Below are 20,144 nucleotides of genomic sequence, written 5' to 3' on the forward strand. Positions count from 1 at the left end.
CCTTTCTTAGTCACTGGCCACCCGTTTGCCTCATGAAGATTTATGCACACATACATTTTTATAGCTTATTCTGTAACTGTGCCAGAAAACGTTACGATGAGCTGGTTTGTTGTCTGCGTTTTCTTTGGTGGCTCAATCTCGTGATGCTTCGCTAGAAGTTGTTCAGGTTGCCCAAACACTGGTCGACTCGTCTTAGCTGCACTACTTCAGCTTACTTGCTTCGTGTCGACTTTACGCGGCTACTTTCTTTTCCACATACACGTGGAAGGCAGAACTAACCTTAGCGGGTTTCTCAGAAGGAAACTTGTCTGCCACACGTGGTAGCATTTTCCAAACTCTTATTTTTTTCAATTCAAGGGTAATTGATGAGACAGACAGACAGACAGACACAGACAGACAGACAGACAGAAAGTGAGTGGGTGAGAGAGAGAGGGAGTGAGTCAGTGAGTCTGTAATAAGCAACTAAGTGAGCGAGTAGGTGAGTGAGTGAGTGTGCAAAGTAGTAAGTGAGTGAGTGAGTGAGTGAGTGAGTGAGTGAGTGAGTGAGTAAGTGAGTGAGTGAGTGAGTGAGTGAGTGAGTGAGTGAGTGAGTGAGTGAGTGAGTGAGTATGCCAGTGAGTATGTAAGTAAATAAATTTAAGTAAGCTTAGCGAACAGCATTCAAAAGTCGAGCTGCACTGTGGCTCGCACGGAGGCCGCTCTCGGAACGTCATGACGCTGTTCCCACGTACCGTTGATGTGACCGTGCATAGCGAGGTGACTACTAATGCGGCAGGCAGCTCCTTAGAAAGGCATCAAGAGGAGGAGCCAGCGATTGAGAGAGGTGCAGCGACTTTATTTACAGTTATTTACACAGCAATTAGATTAACAATTGCTGTTGTTTACATAGCCCGATCAGGTATAATCCACAAACAAGGAGCCAGTGCGACTTTAAATAACTGCGAGTGTGGCAGCTTGCGGTGGTGCCGCAAGCGGTAGTGTTCAACAACAAGCGCCTGGCACTGCGCCATCGCTACCTGGAACACAGACTGGGACACTATGGCGAAGAGTACGCACTACATGCCCCATAAATTGTTTAGGAACCTGTTGATCCCGGGATCCCTGACACTCGCTTCGGCATTCGTCTCGGCTGCTCGACGACACCCGGAGTGCACTGACTGCTCCGAATAGCACTGCACTGGCGCACATCTGCCCTTCTCCCACTTCACATTTTTTCCGGGGAATGCAGTTCACCTTGGCTCGCAGTCAATAGGCGTAGGTGTTCTTCGCAGGTGTGCTTGTGCAGGATGTTGAGTCCGGTTGCGAACACTGGCTCGATCTTTGGACGTGGTCGCCGCTGCAGCAGCAACACTCCATGCCTCATGTCGGGGCCGAGTATGGCGAGATTAAAGCCTGCCGCCGGGGGTGGCGTCCTGCGATATCGCACCTTCGTCGGCAGCTTCCGAGACACCGCGTCACAGGGAAAATGTCATTTCCCGCTTACTGCTCGACTAAAAATGGATAGATTAATTCACAGGACCACTTCATTAAACCAGCCGCTGGTCATAGATTTAGTCCTTGAGGCTATAAAATGGATTTGAAGTCCTGCAGCGTTAATCTTTGTACAGGCACAATATCCTGGTGGTCCTTCACTCTATGATATTGATTGCGATGGTGGTGGTCCTGTGACGTACTAACTCGTACGCCGGTACCAACCTAAAAAGGTTTGTGGGGAGGCAGGATATTTCGTGATCACAGTTGATATGAGATCGTGGGCACCCGTGCTTACCAGCCATTCACATTCCTCCTGCTGGCCCCCTGGTGGCGGCAGCAAGAGAAAATCGATAAAGGCAGCATTGCATGCTGCATCTGGGAGAATCCACATATAGTACAGAAAATACCCTTTTATATTCTTACAGTGGTGTGCTGCCCAGTATACCGAGGAGTGATAAGGATCGCGAGATCTCCATTTCAACGTATCGATCTCTTATACGTTGTTTTCATGGAACTCCATGCTCTGCTACGGAAGCACCAGACGTGGTGCAGCAGTCCACACAGCCCAGGGCAGAAACTGTCCTCCATGGGAGGCCATGATCTGGTGGCAGGTCGTTTTGGCCATAGATGACGTCCAGCCCTGCCGCTGCTAGGATGGTGGCGGAGTCAGCAGTGACCAGCCGGCGACGAAGCTGTCGACTTATCGAGCGGGCAGAAACCTTCCACGTTCCAGCTGCCGGACCAGGTCAGCCCCAGCGACAGAGGCAGAAGTGGCGTCTGCCCTCGGCGCCCCACTCATCCCTGGAACAGCTACGATGGAAGCGGGAGCCTCGGCGGGCGCCAAAGTCGGTCGAAAGGAAGCCTTGGCCCCGTCCTCTTTGTGTCCGCGGCGTCGGCTCTTGACCCTGGCGTTGCAAAGGAACGAGCATGTAGTTAAGAGCTGAATCAACACAATACACCCCGTTATTTCGAGCAGCCTGCCTGCACTATTCCAAAAGAATCCTCCCCTCCCCCCAAAAAATAGAATTGTCAAGAAGAGGGAAAATAGGGTGCGCTGCCTAACTCTCCGACAGTGGACTTCGGGTAACGTTGCTCCTAATCAAAACGAAATGTCAAGCAGACGTACTCGCGTCAGGTATTATCTCATAACGAAGAAAACAGGGAGCTTCCTCTTCCACTGTTGCAGAGTCACTGTTTTAAATCACCGACGCAAAGCAGGGCAATAGTAGAGAATTGCATCCATGAATTAAAACTCCGAACAGGTGAGATAGAAAACGCACCATAAAAATCATGCCCGCCTCCGTCTAACGATTACTCTGCTTAAATGCGAAGCTTTTTCTTGACGGATTCCTTGTTTGTCATCTCAGATACAACATTCCTTTCCAAATCCAACCCGTGTCATTATGGAGCAATCGGACAGACGCCGGTTTTAAAACGCGACACACATGGGTTTGATGCCGGCACGGGAAGCGTTTTTGACCTTTACTTCACCCGCAATCGTTCATCATCATCGTCAGAGACAGTTCGCTTTCCTGCAGGGCCTTTTCGCGTTACAGATGCCATCACTGATAACACTAAATCTTTGCTTTAAAAACTTTGAACTCTTCGAATGACTATAGAAAGAAAAAATGGGCTCAGAACCGCGCAGCACCGACGTGTCCAAGCATCCCACCATGGCTGAGAGAAAGACAGAGAGAGCGAGAGAGAGATGAGCAGAATGGTTCCAGCTTTATCCGGTAGCACGAGTGCTGTACACTATGTACGCTATAACTATTCGACCCACGCGCTTTGGTCATTGAGTCCGTTGCGACGGACCCAGAGCGCGTCCGCGCTGATCCGCGCTGCAACAACGCGCTGCAGTCATTGATCGCACGCACAAAAATAAAGCAGTGTGATAGAAAAAAAGGGGACACTAACGATGTCCCGTCGACACCTACGTGTGATTACGGTGTGTTCTCCACATTCCCCTCGTTTTTCATTTTTACGTTGTTGTTAATTTATTATATCTTGTGTGCGAGTAAGTTTGCAAGGCACATGTCGTGACAGCAATAAAGCTATCTCATTTTTTTTGTAAGCTTTGCTTTTAAAGAACAACCCATAACGTACCGACGCCGTTACTTAAGAACAGAAAATATTCGAAAGAAACGAAGCGCCCTGTATGTGTGTAGGACGGCAGCAATATGTGGTAGCGACACGTCTACTGGAGCGATACCGAAACTTAAACCCGAGTTGAGAGCACTTCAAGGAACAACAAACACTCTCAAGCGCTGTTGTCCGGACAAGCCGGTGTTTTGCATGACATGGCACAAGCTCCTGTCACTTTTGACATGGCTTGCGAAAGATGCCTGGGCGCATTTTTTCTCTAGCTTGCACCTGGCTCGGCAGGCATCAAGGTTGCCAGTGGCGTTGATGCCTGTCACGTCTTTCGAGCTCTAAGATGCCATGTTATCGCGCAAGTGTGTTCGCACATGTTCCATTTAGGCACGTCGCCTCCAGCTGTGTATCGAGCGTGGTCACTTTCGCTTTTTTAACTTCGTTACAGAGGCTTGCAGGCGCCATTTTTTGAACCTCCTCTACTTCTAAAATGTTACCCGGGGCTGTACTGTGCGGCGCTGTCAAAACTGTATCGAACATCAGAGTACAGCGCTCAGATTAAATATACCAGGGTGGAAGTGAACTGTTTAAGGGACCTTCGCAGACATGCGGCACTATGTGTCCCCTACACGCCCCGTATACACGTCTTTCGTTGCCTGCTTTGTTCTTTTAGATGTATGGGCACACGTCAAAGGCGTTTGTTATTTTGCGCTGTGAAGGGCAAAAGCATGGCTTTTGTTGAGGTTGCAAGCGGCGTCTTCTAACGGCGTCAAACAAGACACACAAAAGTTTAATAGTCTCACATCTCTTTAATTAGACGTTATAAGACTTCTTCATTTCTTACAAAAATTGCAATTGGCTGTCTGAGAGGTATTCTGGGACGACGAAAAGGCTGGATTGTTTTCACATTTATTCCCTGTATTAATGCGAAAGTTCGGCCGTTAACCAGACGCAGATTGGTTAGCCCCCGTGCACAGCCGGGCTTCCGGGATCGAATCACCTGTCGTGTGCGCTGGCGTGCCGCATTCAGCGTGGAAAGCGGGCTGAACGACGAGTGCCTTACGCTTTAGCCACACGGCTGCAGCTTTTCATGGTCCTTTGGGTGGACCTCCACGCTCGTGTAGAAGGAGAAGTAATGCCAGAGATTCCTTAGTTCCAAAGATGATTGAACTTTTTCTTAGCCATAAACGCTTCTCACCTGTTCGCACGGCTAAGTACACATTTTTTTTTTTTTTGCATGGGCTCCGATTGAAAGCTTCCAAACCTTCGAAAGCAAATTTAACGTTTGGGCTCGTAAGTAAAACGCTGCAATTTTAAATGATGTGGAGTATTTCACTGGCGTTGGAGCATTTTTTCCCTTTTTTTCTCGTTATATAACGGCTCCAGAAAGACTTTATGCCGGACGAAAACGGGGAAACAAAGTAGGCGGGTGTTTAACTGGCTTACCTGTTAGTTCCTGGAAAACTTCACCGACGTCACCCTCAGACATTCCAAGACCAATTAGGCTTTGTATCTAAGTATAAGGTGGAAAATAGGACGGCGAATAAACGTGTGAATTGGGGTACTCGATGTGCAGCGAGAACGGCTTCTTATCAGCCTTGTGTGACCTAGGTAAAAATGTGACACGTAAAGAAAATAAAATGCTAAATTAAATAGAGCTCACACTGGGGACGTGGAAGGCTATATGAAGTCTCTTTCCGAACTGGATGCAATCCTGCCAGGGCGGCCCCACTTCAGCCTACGTGCTATCAAACATGTGACAAGCATGAAGCATATTTTAGCAAAAGCTCGTGGGTATCGTCGCCTAACATGACAGCCCGAGGATGGACAACGTTGTATTTCAGTGAATGCTAAAAGCTGATCAAGTTTCGGCTAATTTTTCCGTACAAATGTAGGCTCTGGCCAGAGTGAAAATTCTGTGAACGTTACTGCCACATGAGGGGTCATCGATAGCGCTGCACCTTCTGGTCTACTATCTTCATTAATTAGAGGTCCTCACCAGCTTACTTGACCTGGTGGCAGCGACTACGCACACGTGAAAAGTGACAGCGAAAACAGATAGCTATTCCCGTAGCGTCGATCCATATATTTGTGCGCAGGCGTTCCATGAAATATGTGTTGTTAGAGATCACTTGCTGGTAGATTCCCGCAAATATGGGGCCAGTAAGCGCCACCATCCATAAAAATCTCCTTCCAGAGCTTATCGTTTCCTGAAATTATTGTTCGAGAAATCGCCCAAATATTCTATTCGGGGCGGCTGCTTGGATTCTGCGACGACAATGATGCGGTCCGAGCATTCAGTTTCCTGCAAGCCTTTTCGGCGAAGCCCATCATGACTCTTGGTATGAGAGTATTTCCTATCTCCAGGGATGTATACCTACGCGAAGGCTGCCTATTCCGGAGCTTTTTAATGAGGTATTTCTTACCACCGAAAAGGGCAACACCTCATGGCAGTTGACGGCGTGCCCATTGGAGGACTAAGCTCTATGCTTCAAGATGCACAGAGAACGTCACATGGAGCGGGTAATTTCAGAAGGGGAGCACTTGTACAATGAGGGGGAACAAGCACCAAGTGCCGGGGCTGCCAAGTTTTTTTTTTTTTTTTTTTTTTTTTGTACGTAGAAACCTATCCATTTTTCTCGCTTCTAGTTTTGGCGCATTTTTGACGCCTAATCTAGCTTAAGGGTTTTTTAGGCTGTGGCGCAATAAAAACAATTTGTCTGAAGTTTGTATATTAAGCTTTAAGGCACTTTCACCCGTTTTTATCGGGTGGGCAGCGTGCTTTAAGAATACAGTTCCATTACTTCTTTTAACAACAGATGCACATTGACTGGGAAACAGCTGTTGTCGTAACGGTTTCAAAAAGGTGGCGCCCTATTGACGCCAAGACACCTCTCCAAGGTTTCCAGAATATGCTTCGCACGCAAAAACAACATGCGAGAATGGCTTTGCTTTTCAGCCGTATAGCCCTCTGGTATAAGTTGCCTCCTAATACCCTTACCTTATCTATGAAGAGGGAGACGTCTCCGCCATTCAGCGGCGTTGTCGGCTTCATGGAAGCCGGTCCGACCGATTCCAGGCTGTAGGTCTCCGTCGTGTAGCGAGCTGCATCGCGAGCCCCTCGTGCTTCTGGGGATGCCGAGGGTGCCCGGAGCCGCTCCTCCCGAAGCTGCCTCGTCAGGAAGTCGCCTTCGTCGGACACGAAGTTCGGCTGAGTGACCACCTCCGGCTTGCCCAGGCCCCGGACTTCGTCTTGCACGGACCCTGTACTCAACGACCCGGTTTAAAGCCACCAGCCATTACTCTCGGAAGCGCGGGGAATCGAGAAAAATCTTCAAACTTAGGACGCCATTTCAGGTCTTTGGCAACTAGGGAATTCTCCGCCCTATCCAGGCCATATCTTCTTAATAAGGTAGGTCGGCGTGTTGGCAACCGTTCGCATATGTGCACTACGCAGACAGAGCTCATATTCGGCTGCAACAACTCTCTTTTTTCGGTGCCCGAATGCTTTTGACGGACGCTAAAGACGTGCTCCAAATGTTGGCAGCTTCTGGAAGCATTTGAAACCAAAGGAAAAGCTGAATTATGTTGGAATGCGATAACTGCTTACACAAAACAACGAAAACATGCGGTGGACATTCACAAAACATTGCGCTTGTCTTGTGAAGGTTTTCTACGTGTATTTTTTTTTTTTTCAAAATCGTAATTTTGAAAAGCTTTAGCCATGACCTAGCACTCTAAAGGATTCTTTGGTGCAGGCGGTGCCAAAGAGCTTTCTAAACTTTAATCCTAGCTGCGATGTACCGCAGTGACCGCAGGTTAATGGCCTACATGACAGTCGTATTCCACAGCGGGGCCTAGCAATCAGGATTATGACTTATCAACACAAACGAGCAACAATTCGGGGACAATATCAAAGGACACGAACCTTGGGTCGTTGTCGCCACTCGGTTGCCCAAGAAAGACGGAGACGGAGGTGGACTGATTTGACCTGTCGTGGGAACAGTCTGTTGCTTGTCGTGCTGCTGCGGCTGCTGCACATTCTGATGCCCCGAAAAAACCACTGGAAACGACCTGCAGACGACGAAGGTAGGCAAAATATGGCGATAATTCTACAATGCGTCTTGGTAGGCGGCTTTTAGGCGCGCCTTGGACAGCGAGCAGTTGATAATAGTTGATTAAAGTTCCTTCAAATTCGGTCGGCTTGGAGAACGAGTATGTCTGACCATTTCAGCCGGTGGCCGAAAGTGCATGCGCGCAGCCCAGCTACTAGTCTCAAGGTCCCCCTTAATGTCACGTCATGGTGACGGCAAGGCTGCCGCTTAGTGAATAGTGTGAGAGAAGGGCTCGGTCCAGTAGCAGCCCGTCTGTGGAGAGACTCGCATATGCGTAAGATCATTAGCGTTTTGGCGTCGCAGTGACTGGTATCCTACAGTGAACAACGTTGATTTTTAAAGGGGCCTTGAAAGGCGTTTTGAGCACACTAAATGAACTAGCGCAATCGTTAGATTGGGTGGTCAACGTCATCTGTGCCAAGTATTACTCTTTTACGCGCAGCGGAAAACTCACACTTTTGTCGCAAAGTTTGCCGCTTTTTTCTCACCCTTCCCTTCGTGTTTTTAGACGCCGCCATCTTCACATGTCTACATCATCTATTCCCAGATGTTCGTCATGAGCTCGACATCCTGCTATTGGGCGGCTTTTTCACGCACTTCCGGCAAAGAGATGAGTCGTCTACTCAGCATCGGCTCGCCGGCTGATCTGCCAGCGGAGTGCCGGAGTGCTTGGTCATTTTACGACAAACGAAACAAGTGTAAACAAACGCTTAACCGTTTGTATTGAATGCAACACGGCCATAACACGACATGGATATTCTGTTACCTGAGTACGTTCCATAAAGAAAGCGTTGAAGCCCCGTGGCACTTCTTTCATGCAATCGCAGAGAACGCCCTGAGCCGAATGCCCGGGTTTGACGCATACATTTTATCCAACTTCAAAACAATGCAGAGATGCGTTTCCAACGAACACAACGTCACAACATGCGTTGCAAGTCTGAACCGTGATTGACAGACGATGGGTTGCCTCCTTCTGCCCGTCGTAAATTCGGCACTCACCTCGCGCGCGGTTTGCGGGTACGAACAGCAAGTCACTTAAATCTGGCGCACAAGCCGACATGGCTTTTAGCCACGCGCACTGCACATACCCCATGCGAGGTTGAGTCGTACGTCGCTCGAGAAAGATAATGGGAAGCACTATCCACCCGCAGAAGCACAACGTCGCATTTCATCGCGAAACAAAGGCGTCCACAACACACACACCATCGCCTCCTGTAATGCCAAACGCATCTCGCACTTCCCAATGGGAGTGAGTGGTTCGCCTGCAGTGCCCACATGCCGCGAGGTGGGGCCCCGAGCTGAATCGGGATCACGCCACCGTAACTGATTTCAGGAGCGGTTTGTGCCTTGTTGCCATGGCAACCGATGTTTGAGATTGTCAAAGAAATGGCGCTCGCTCCAGCGCTGGAAAGCTCAGAGCCGCGGCGGAGAATGTTTTGCCAACGTCGCCGCTCTCGACCACGCGTCGCCCCAAGCTGAACTGGTCACATGATTGAAGCGTTTTGTGCACGGGTTCTGTATCGGTTTAAAATGTCTTTTTCACATGCCGCCGGCAGGAATTGCCACCGCCGCAAAATAAGACCCGTCACCAGCGGGGCCACATCTGATACGGTGCTTTTTGGATAAACAGTGATTAGTGCATCAAAGGGAACGAGCGCACGATCCTCCCCGTGCGGCTGCGAGTTCGCCACCGATAAAAAGTCACGGGCCGCCGATAGCAACTGCAGCACCGTACACCGCGAAAGGACAAGGCCAGGCCACCGCACACATGCGGCCGGATTTTTCGTTCGTTTTTCCAGCCTTGAGCGGAGTGAGGGATTCATGGTGTCAACAAAGCTTGCCCGTAGCAGACGGCAGTCTAATGAGCGCAATAGCGGAAGTACGTCACCGCTAAGGAGTGCATCATCATGGGAGGGAAGGCTCACGCGCCGTCAACAGCGAAGAATAAGTTGAAAGAAGGAGGAAACACGGCGCGACGATAATGCGCGGTTTTTTAAATACAGAGCATTTTAGTAACTCACGATGTCACCCGCGTTGGCGTCCGTAGTCCGCATCACTACGTAGTCCGCACCCTACACTATATAAAGAAATAATACCTTCCGGCGCCAGGTTTCGATCCCACGACTCTGCGGGCGGAACGCAAGGTACACGGCACTTTACCGACTGCTCCACCGAGCCGACACAGAATGGAAGGTTACGCACGCTCCTTATATCCTTGACTCATTCAACCGTCGGCCACAGGTGCGCCCTCTCCCCCGCGTCCTCCTCGCCTTCTCTCCGCTCGCAACACCCTCTCTCGCCGCGTTCGGTTCGCGTTCATGTGGTGGCGCGATTTCGGCGCTATAACACTCTCTCGCGAAGGGCATTGGATTGGATTCGATTGGATTGGATTGGCTTGGATTTGGATTGGGTTGGATTAAAGTGGATTGTGTTGCGTCATAGCCACGCCACGTTGCGTCGTAGCCTCTCCACGTTGCGTAATAGCCGCGGCAGGGGGTTCACGGCACGTTTCACGTTTCACCATCGACAATGTCTACGCTGGAAGACAACAATTACAACAACAACAACCAATACGTAATCCATAAGGCTTGCAGGCACGCCCCCCGCGGAAATGCTCTGCATTTGATCGTGCCCCTCGCGAGGGGGATGTTTTGATTTTTTTTTATTTACGATTTCTCAGCTAATACCCATCGCTTTAACAAAATAGGATATTGCTAATACATTGCTTTATTCGGTTACATGTAGATCCATGCATCGGCGGAAGGTATTTACGGACCCCTTTAAAAGCGAAGCTTTAGAGTTAAAAGCGAAGCTTTAGCGCCCTGCAAGACAGCGAATTTGCTCTGACGATGTTGATGAATGTTTTTGGGTGAAGTGAAAGGAAAAAACGCTTCCCGTACCGGTATTATAACCTCGGTATCTCGCGTTATGAAGCCGGCGTCTGTCTAATTGCTCGATTTCGACATGGTCGAAGCGAACGCCAAGCAGCAGGTACCGATTCGCGCCGTACACCCCAAACGGGAACGTTTGGCCTACGGACTGCACACCCGAGAGTTGCAGTGGGTATTCTAGAAAAGTGGTGCGTATCTCTAGAGTGGCACATACAAGCAGTGTGGGATTACCCACCCAAATAATCCATCACAAGAAAGCTTCTCCTTTAACTATCACCGTGGTTAGACGGAGGGGTGCATGATTTTTGTGTTCTCGACGGGCGAAGACGTGTTTGGCTTTTGTGCGAGCGCGAGTTGTGCATTGCGTGCGCTGTTTATGCAATGTGTATGAAGACCCGCCCACCGAAACCTCCACCGAGTAATATCAGGCTGCTCATAGCTATCACTGCGTTCGTTTATTAAGACACCGTATAAGTGTTGTGGGTTTTTTGCGATAGTCTGGATGATAACAAACGTCATAGTTGATTGCGATTCGGTTTGGAAACTAGGAAGAAAGTAAAAAGGCGGAAAGAATAGTCGGCGTCTTGAGATCTCCGATCAATTGGCAACAGATTAGCGGCTTCTTAGTTGTTGATGTAGAGCGGTGAAGCACTCCGTTTTCCTCTGAATGTAACTTCTTAATTAAGGAGCCTACGAGAGCATTATGACGATGCAGGAAAACTGCTATATGATTGCCATTGGTGCCCTTATGAAATATTCGGGGTTTTGGTTATCCTGCCTCTCATTATTTCTACGAATTCGTACGAATGCATTTGAAGAATGAGCCGCAAAGCTATAAATACGCAAGAAAGAATTTAGTGCGAGTCTACGCCAGTGCGAAATTGAATGACGATGATTTAAGGCTAGTTTATCTTGCCCGCTACGATGTCAAAACTCACAAGACTCCCGGTTGAAAAAATATATTTTAAAGTCAGTAACTGCACTAAAAAACATTGGTACGTTTGTCGAAGACCAGGCGCCAACAGGAAGAGGGGCGAGAAATACGAGTTTTGACACGTATAGCTTGCGACAATCTGGTCTCGTTTACCGAATTATCCCGAACACCTATTAGTGGCGTAATTACTATTTAGTAATTACACCACTTCATTTTGTCGTGCTAACTTTATTTTAAAATCATGTTATTCCGAGGGAACACCCACCTAAACTGCAGCATGCTTCGTTCCAGATCGCTTGCGAGCTGCGCTACCCTCTGGACGAAGTTCTGCAGCCATCGGCGCTCCTGAATGTCCTTGGCTCTATGCAGCATGTGCAGGGCTTCGCTGAGCAGCGAGGACGTCTTCTCTGTGAAGAGCCGAGGGTAGCCACGCCACGAGGCCTCCGGCATGACATACGCTTCGCTCTGGAAGGACGCCGAACAACGATCAGAGGACGAGACACGCTGAAGCACGCAAATTGAATATAAACAATGCGCATTTCGGCGGTGTACGAGATCGCTTAGCTTGCGACTGTCATAGAATGCCTACCATAGTGCTACGCACACATAGCTCCGCGGCAAGTAAAAACAACGTATACTTAACAGGGAAGGAGCCCAAGAAACGGGGCCATAAGAGAGACTGAAAGCATAAATTGAAAAATTCACATACCACAGCCTCGAAGGCTGCAGAGGGTGGTCTTATCAGTATACATCCATTCATTGGACACAGTGTCTCTCTCTCGCCTCCTGCTTGTCCCTTCCGAAATTATCACAAAGTATTTCAATTTTTTATGGACATGTTCGGAACGTGTCCTAATGAGCGTGATAAAGGCAACTGACCTGGTTTCAGCCTGCCCCTTACAAGCTCAAACAAATACTTTTTAGCAAGGCCGAAGCGAGGAAAAATGGAACAGGAATTGTGAGAATGGTTTACTAATAAGCAAGCTTTCTTTTTAGGCGGGAGGCTTTACGTCAAGCCCGTTCATTTTCGGCTTCACTGCGATATCCAACTGCATTTCTGAAAAAAAAAAAAAAACATTTTGTCAGAGGAATGTAAGCAAGTAGTATTATATAAATGCATCCGTTATTCATACGTGTCTATAAAATGGCATGCTCCGAGCACTTTTAAGGTTGGCTTAACTATTATACATAAATGCGTTGCTGGAGCATCGCATTATTCCTTTTTAAAGACGAGAGTCTTTCGTCAACTACTTCAACGCCGAAATTTTAGACTACTTCTCTGCTTGTCTGTATGTCCGTATATTTGTCCGTTCTTCGATTCAGCCGTCCGGCCAAAAGTTACAACATTGAAGGAGAAGTTTATATAGCCAATACATTTCGGGATCACTAAATCTAGAAACATGCACCATACTTGTCAACGTTGTCGACAAGTATATTTGTGGCAAAAGTGAGGCAGAAAATTGAGCAGACATGCACATTTGAGGCAAACAATCAATGCACTACTGGTACACGCAGCATTAATCTAATTTCAAATGAATGTGTGCCAGATATTTTTAATATAAAAAATGCATGTTGAAAGCAATGGTTTGACCCAACAATACAAAAAGAGCCCGTGCGAGGGACCTCGTGGCAGTGTTCCATGTTCAACGGCCGCAAAATGTTTTTAGTAGATGGCGCAAAGAGTGAAACTCGGGTAAAATGAATTGAGTTGAGAAAACCTTTTCTGTGTTTTTCGTGGGACAGTCCAAATGAAGGCGAAGAGCATCAGAGGTGAGCGCGGGAGAGAAGAGAGGCATTTACGTGCAGAGGCGGCCGAAGACTATCGTCTTTTAACATTTGCAGCGAAGGGAGCAGATATGCGGTCAATTTTTCGTTTGCGTTTTAGGTGCGGAGTACCTTAGGACCGCACAATGTCCGTCCGCGTCCGTGCGCATAGCATTTACAATCTCAAAAAAAAAAAAAACACCCAGGCACCGGCAGGATTCAAGCCTGTGGCTGGTAGACCAGACAGAGTTGGTGTCGGGCGTCTTATACAATGGGCTACGACCGCAAGTTAGTACTCGAGAGTCAAACGGCTTACTCCCTGGCCTGTAACAGTGCGGAGTACCTTAGGACCTCCCTATGTCCGTCCGCGTTCATCCATGCACACACCACCATCAAGCGAAAATCAAGCGAAATTCGATTTGAGCCGTGAGTTGCAGTTTCATTTAAGGAACAATCAAGGTACAACTCACGGCTCAAATCGAATGACGATCGGGGCGCAAATCGGGTGTCACTCGGGGCGCAACTTGGATGTCATTTCGAGTCCCCGTACTTTGCACCCTCGCCATCAACCACGGAGGGGAGATGCTGCCATTTTTTTATTTGTTCCTTACTGATTCTGGTGGTACAAATAATCAAATCTGCGCTAATACAACAATTACAGGTGCTAACCGGCCCAACTACGCACCTATTTTACAGATGCAAGGCATCCCGGTTCTTTGCGTTGCACGCATTTGTATGCTACTCGCAAAAATATGCTTGCGCGTAATTATTAAATTAGCCACGATGAACGTTACTGCTCTGCTGTTAGTTCACCGAATTACCCGCAAAAGGAACATTGCAATGAAAGAAGCACGAACCTCAAACACATTACGGCAGCTTTCTCCCAGCTTTGAACTTTCGGTATTCATGCTGAGTCTGTCTCCTGTGAAGCGTTTTAGGTGAAAATAAGCCGGTCCGTGTATGCGTTTAACGACTTCTCGCCACATTTTTGCTTCAGAAGCAGAAAAAAACGTCGTTTTGAACGACCTCCCTTTGTCTAGGTTTTATATTGCGCTCCAGGAGCTAGCAATTCGAAGTCGTTTCTTTTCTCTGCAAACCTAAGAGTTGGAGTAATAGTAGAAGAGGTAGCCGGGAACATTAGATTTTAAAGGCGAATTTTATTATGGCTTAGTCCTGGTGCTTCTCGGAAGAAACGCAGACCTGACTGGAGCAACGCCCAGTAGAATTAACATAAATATGACAATAAATAGGCGCGCACACACTGACTGAAGGACATTATAGAGCTTGAAAAGCGCTGTTCGGGGAAGATAAATAGTTTCGGCAGCCACGGGTTAACAGCAAACACATTCCGGCATTCCAAACTTGAGAGTACCCACCTAGGTTAGGCTATGTACTTTAAATGGCAACGCTGATAATAATTCATGCCTACTCTGTTCTTGCTGTTTTTCGACTCTCGTCCCCGTGATTCAGCGGCCACTTTTTCCACTGGCTGAACAACTTCTTTTATCACAAAATTCACACAGTTCTCTGCGAACGTTTCTTCATTTTTGCTTCATTATCTTTCCTTCCCTTGGCCTGTTCCGCCATGGCAACTTCTGCATCAATAATGGCTCACAAGAAGAGACACTGCGCTCCTTTGCGTGAAGTTATTTTTGGGACTCAACTCATCCAGACCGGGGAAACCACTTCTGCGCCATATTTTTGCATCTGATGTTGATTCCGCGTGCAATGGTGAATATTACACGCCACACGCGTTACAAAGCGGCAAATGTGCCGACAACGTGTCATTACTATAATCTTTTCTTTCAACTGAACTACAAAATCTCACTGTGCGGTACCTGAAACTGAGAGGACAAGGGGAACCTTACTACTTCTTTTCCTGTTTTCCCCCGTTGAAGTGATATCAAAGAAGGACAGTTAAACAAAACCAGAGAAGGAGCACACCGTTGGCATAAGTGGAAAATATGGCGTCCTATTGCAGAGCGCGAAGTCATGGTATTCACACTGGGCCATTGGAATCGACTTCTTTCCTCTTCCTTGTCTTTTAACAGCGCATCTGTTGTAGCTGGCCGCAATGTGTGCCGCGTAAGGCGCTAAAAATACCAAGAAAATACCGAGCGCTCGTGAGCGCGTGCCACGCCGTGACCGCCGAGCGTCCCCGCCTCTCGCAGTGGCTATAGCGAAAAAAAATGTACTGGCGAAAACCTCGAGGAGCGCCTCGCGTTGCCTAGCAACCAACAACGCCGCAGCTGGCGCAAAAGCTGCTCTTCGGATCCTCGACACGACTGAACACTGCGCATGCGTCCTGCACGCACGCACCGCCACTGTGCCTAAGCTCTTGTCAAGCGCTACCGCTCCTACCGCGCATGTAATGCTTGGCAAGAGGAACACGAAGATATGGATGTATATGATGATAACTACTACTATCACCGTGCGAAGCGAAGACGAAACACGTGAATAAAGAATTTCAAACTTGTAGAAATTCGTGGTGATATGTCTTTCAGTGCTACTTAGAAAAACAGCGCTAAAAACGATACGACAGGAAGAAATAGTGTGTCTTTCTGCCTGTAGTATCGTTTCTAGCGCTGTTTTTTTAATTAGCATCATGCACCAACTAGTGCGCCTCAGTTCACTTGTCTTTCAGTGGTCACGTAGAAAGAAATTCAGCAGCTTCGCTATTGTTCGAGCCTTGCGCGAGCGACTTAGTGCAAGCTTCGCCAGTTTTTGTTATAATAGGAACCTCATTTTGGGCAAAATTTCTGCTCGTATTAAGGAACGCCTACACGATGACATAAGTTATTCCGTAGATATTCAACCATATCGTTAGAACTTCAACTTTTCGTGGCAAATCGAACCCTCATTTGTAGAGCTTAATTTGAGCGAAAAAATTGAATTTCTTTTTTTAAGGAAGTAGTTGCTGCTTATGAAACTACACACTCTTGGAAGCGCGCTAGAAAGGACGCTTATGAACTTCGACGTAAGCGACGCTGGTAGGATGGGGTGATCCATAGAGGCCGATGCACTCGTACGTGGGCCACTCGCGAAGGAAGTCTCACAAGCATAAGCAACGTTATTTTCCTCAGAAAGAGAGAGACAGAGAAAGAGAGATGGTGATGTTGATGGTGAGAAATACTTCATAACGACACAAAATCGGGTCCCGCTGCAATGGTCACGAATAATGCCCTACATGCTGCAAAACGCCGGTATTCTATTCTAGGAAAGGGAACGGGAACTTGGGTGATGCGTAACATACTCTATGTCCGTTCTTCTGTGCAGACGTACATGGATGCGTGTATGTATATCTGTATGTGTATGTATATGTAACTTTATCTATGCGTATGCACACGGTTGTGTGCTTCTATATATATATATATATATATATATATATATATATATATATATATATATATATATATATATATATATATATATATATATATATATATATATATATATATATATATATATATATATATATATGTATATATATATATATATATATATTTGTATATATATATATGCTTATTATGTTACATCTGACATGAAATGAATATCAACATGTGTAATGACAAAGCCTGTTTCCAGTCTTGATTTTTTTTTGTTCAAACAATTACGCGTTGTTTGCTGTGTTTGGTATCGTATATTTTTTTTTCATGTGTGCAAAGTGCAAGGGGACGATGTATTCTGCCCTGTTTGCCGCTCTTCTTTGTATATGTTCGTTTTTTTCCTCAATTGGGAGTAGAAAACAAGTCAAGCTGTTTTTTTTTTCTCTTCTTTCCTTTTTTCTAAACTTTTGTTTCGATCTTCCCTATCAATTTCGGAGCGAAGATCAAGGAACTATTATTAATATTATAAGAGGCGTATTTTTTTCGACATGAGCCAAATCCACAAACCGAAACGAAGTCTTAAAACTGCCGTGACAAGAAAAGCTCGGCAGCTTTCCCCCAGAAAATTGGTGGCAAAAATATAGGTCAGATAACGCCCTGCAAACGTGTACGCAGATCGTAGTTTGTATCGAAAATGAGCCAGATGCATTTGCCCAGAGGGAGTGTGCTTTTGACGTGACTGTTCGGACCGATTCCTGGGCGTTCTTTTTTTTTTTGCTTTTCGGACCTGGCTTATCATGAAGGCCGACAGGAATTAAGACATGGGCGAAAGACCTGTCCCCAGACGTCGACGACAAAGTGAACAGAAAAAGTGAACGATATGGAACTGAGATATATGAAACAATCATTTTCTCTCGTCTCCCCCGCCCCTACGGAGTAAATCTGGTTATTTTTTTTCCCATATTTACCATTTTAGTACTTAAATTATTAGCCACCGCTTACAAGCCGTGGATAATGCCCCCCTCCCTGTGGGTAGGAGCCACATCATCAGGTTAAGAAGTAATGAGCAGCGTTCTTGTGAAGTCTTTTGGAAATTTATGGCAAATCGATTACACCTTGCTTACTTCTTGAGCGTCGTCACGCGTGTCCAAGAAAATTATCCTGCGGAATTCCAAGAGCGCTGCTAATGCGGCCAAGAGAACTAACGTCCTCTTAGTGTATAGTGTTACTGTCCTTGAAGCTGTGTGGCATATGTTTAATGCCTATTCTACTAATACTCGATGCCACCGTTTTTGAAAGTCAATTGCAATAAATTTTATAATAATTTCGCATCTAATTAAATGTTTCAATACGCGCAAACCTGAACTTATCATCCTATTATTGCTCAAATTCACTGGAGATTTGTTAAATCACTTGTGGCCGTAAAATTTCCCTAGCTGACATGTAACACATGTCATACAATGGCTTTGACAGCGTTGCCGTCAGGTCCGGTAACAAACTCGATTTTTTCTGAAATTCGTTTTACGTGAATTTTGCTCAGTCCGAAAAAAAGCCTTATATCTATTTATGACCGAGAACGCACGTTCCGAATTCTAGCTGTACGGTTGCAGACCGTCAGCTCGGTCCGCACTCTGCATCATTTCAATATTCCAGTGTTGTGCTTGTTTTCATCGCAAGAATCGTGGTATCTTACGGCATTTCTATCGTGCTGCGTATTTCTACCCCAACGTTCCAGTTGGTCGCCTATTTACCATGCCCGCCTACCCACCAGCGCTGGCTCGTTTCAATTTGTGATTGCTATTCATTTTGTCATGCAACGTAAGACTGAGCCACAACTTTCGGAATCCAATTCCGAGAATGCGAACAGCACTGTTTTTAGCCCGAGGTGTGGGATACCCTTTCTTATTTCGCTTCCGAAACTGCCAACCACTAAAGAAGAAGTAAGCAAGACCAGGAACAAAGAAAGCAAATAACAATAACAGCAAGAAAAGCAACGACAATAAAAACAGGCGAGGCGTTAAGCAGTTGACGTCGGATCGGTGAATACGGAATTGAAGAACGCAACTTCTTTTCTCTTTGTGTTGCCCGGTCTTGTTTAGTTTCCTCATCCTCTATTCCCATTTCTTACCTTCCGCCTAAAAGAACCAAGTAAACAGCCTGCAACAATGCTCACACACACATAAAGCATGCCGAAAGCATCAAGCCTCATTGTTCGGGCAACACGCTCCGGCATCGGCGTCGCATTTGAGAATGCCCCCGGTTCTTCCACATTTGGCTCCTTTTTAAGGGTGAACTCATCCTTATGTAGCCACTCTTCTACTCAGGTGTTCAGACCCATACGGGATGTAACAACACACGGACGGGCATCTAGGGAGATCAGAGTTTTAACTGGGGTGCTCAAAGTTGGGGAGTAGATTTGACAGAAAAGGGGGAAACCGGTTGACAGTAAACGAAGAAATCCACTTTCCCTTTTTTTCTTCAGCTAACGCCTAAGGTCGCGTTCGAAGTCTGAAGCGCCCGTAAGATGCGCATTTCCAGTTGCACGTGGGGCAGGCTGGAAGCCGTAGTGCGTCAGATGTTAGCGACTGCCACCAACACCCGCCGCGCTGGCTCAGTGGCTAAGGCGTTGTGCTGTTGAGCACGAGGACGCGGGTTTGATTCCCGGCGTGGCGGCCGCTTTTCTGATGGAGGCAAAAAGCAAAAACGCCTGTGTGTACGAGATTTCGGCGCACGGTACAGATCCCCAGGTGGTCAAAATTAATCCGGAGCCCTTCACTACGGCGCGCCTCATCGCTTGCGTTGCGTCGGCGCGTTAAACCGTACACAATCAATCACTCAAACTGCCATCAGAATAGTTGTTTTGGTGATGATCCAGGCAAATTGCGATGTCCCGCGTCGCAGCCCTGCTCCCAAGTGGCTGTGGAAAATAGGATTTAAATAGGCAATAGAGGCAATAATATTTATTACTACCTTAAATTCAGAACCTACACGTGTGTGCACATGCGGGTGCAATCTCCCATGTAAGACGCCACATGGGGCTGCGGTGATACAAGTTTGAACTCTGTCGCTCTCTCGCTGTGCTCGCGCGCGTGCGTGCGTGAGCGTGTGTGCATGCGTACGCAAAAAAAAAAAAACGGGAACGGGGTGACCTCCACCGGATTCAAGGAGGACGAGATCACCCATCCGCGAGGTTCGAGGTCTTAGCGCCGAACAGCCTGTTGTGTTTGTTGTTCAAATATATCTTTTTTTTTTTAAAACTTAGATGCTGTGTTTTGATTTCTGCTTGTAAATAGCAAATTGCATCTTAATTGAAAGAATATTGCTACCCTAGGCTATGTACCTGCTCCTTGCCTTAGCTGTAGCCAGGGTTTACTTTTCGCTAAGCAATATTGCCAGACTGCCATGTAGGAACCATGCCTCGGTGCTGTAAATTGGAACAGTCGTTTGTCTAAATATATGCTACATTACTAAATACTGTTATGGCAGAGGTAAGGTTGCTGCTGCTGAGCCATGCGGACTTGTTTTTCGTGCGCTTGTAGGATTTACA

The 20,144-nt window shown here is 47.0% G+C and overlaps 1 protein-coding gene and 1 long non-coding RNA gene across 3 annotated transcripts in view; one reads left to right on the plus strand and one right to left on the minus strand.

Annotated features, from left to right (window-relative positions):
- Positions 1-11,923, plus strand: part of LOC144178288 (uncharacterized) — a 64,040-nt gene extending 52,117 nt beyond the window's left edge. The window contains exon 5 of the long non-coding RNA XR_013323986.1: positions 11,799-11,923. This is a non-coding gene — a long non-coding RNA (uncharacterized LOC144178288). The remainder of the gene's footprint in view (positions 1-11,798) is intronic.
- Positions 831-20,144, minus strand: part of LOC144178287 (uncharacterized) — an 84,284-nt gene continuing 64,970 nt past the window's right edge. The window contains exons 3-7 of one of the 2 annotated variants that reach the window (XM_077706025.1): positions 11,773-11,972; positions 7,496-7,641; positions 6,569-6,831; positions 5,014-5,080; positions 831-2,378 (exon numbers count right to left, since the gene is read on the minus strand). In XM_077706025.1, the coding sequence (XP_077562151.1) occupies positions 2,284-2,378; positions 5,014-5,080; positions 6,569-6,831; positions 7,496-7,641; positions 11,773-11,972 (771 nt within the window). In that variant the 3' untranslated portion in view covers positions 831-2,283. The remainder of the gene's footprint in view (positions 2,379-5,013; positions 5,081-6,568; positions 6,832-7,495; positions 7,642-11,772; positions 11,973-20,144) is intronic. The other variant, XM_077706026.1, reaches the window with a different exon arrangement.

The sequence above is a fragment of the Haemaphysalis longicornis genome, unplaced genomic scaffold (genome assembly GCF_048455015.1).
Source record: "Haemaphysalis longicornis isolate Haplotype H1 unplaced genomic scaffold, Haemaphysalis longicornis Haplotype H1 scaffold_4, whole genome shotgun sequence".
Classification (NCBI taxonomy): domain Eukaryota; kingdom Metazoa; phylum Arthropoda; class Arachnida; order Ixodida; family Ixodidae; genus Haemaphysalis; species Haemaphysalis longicornis.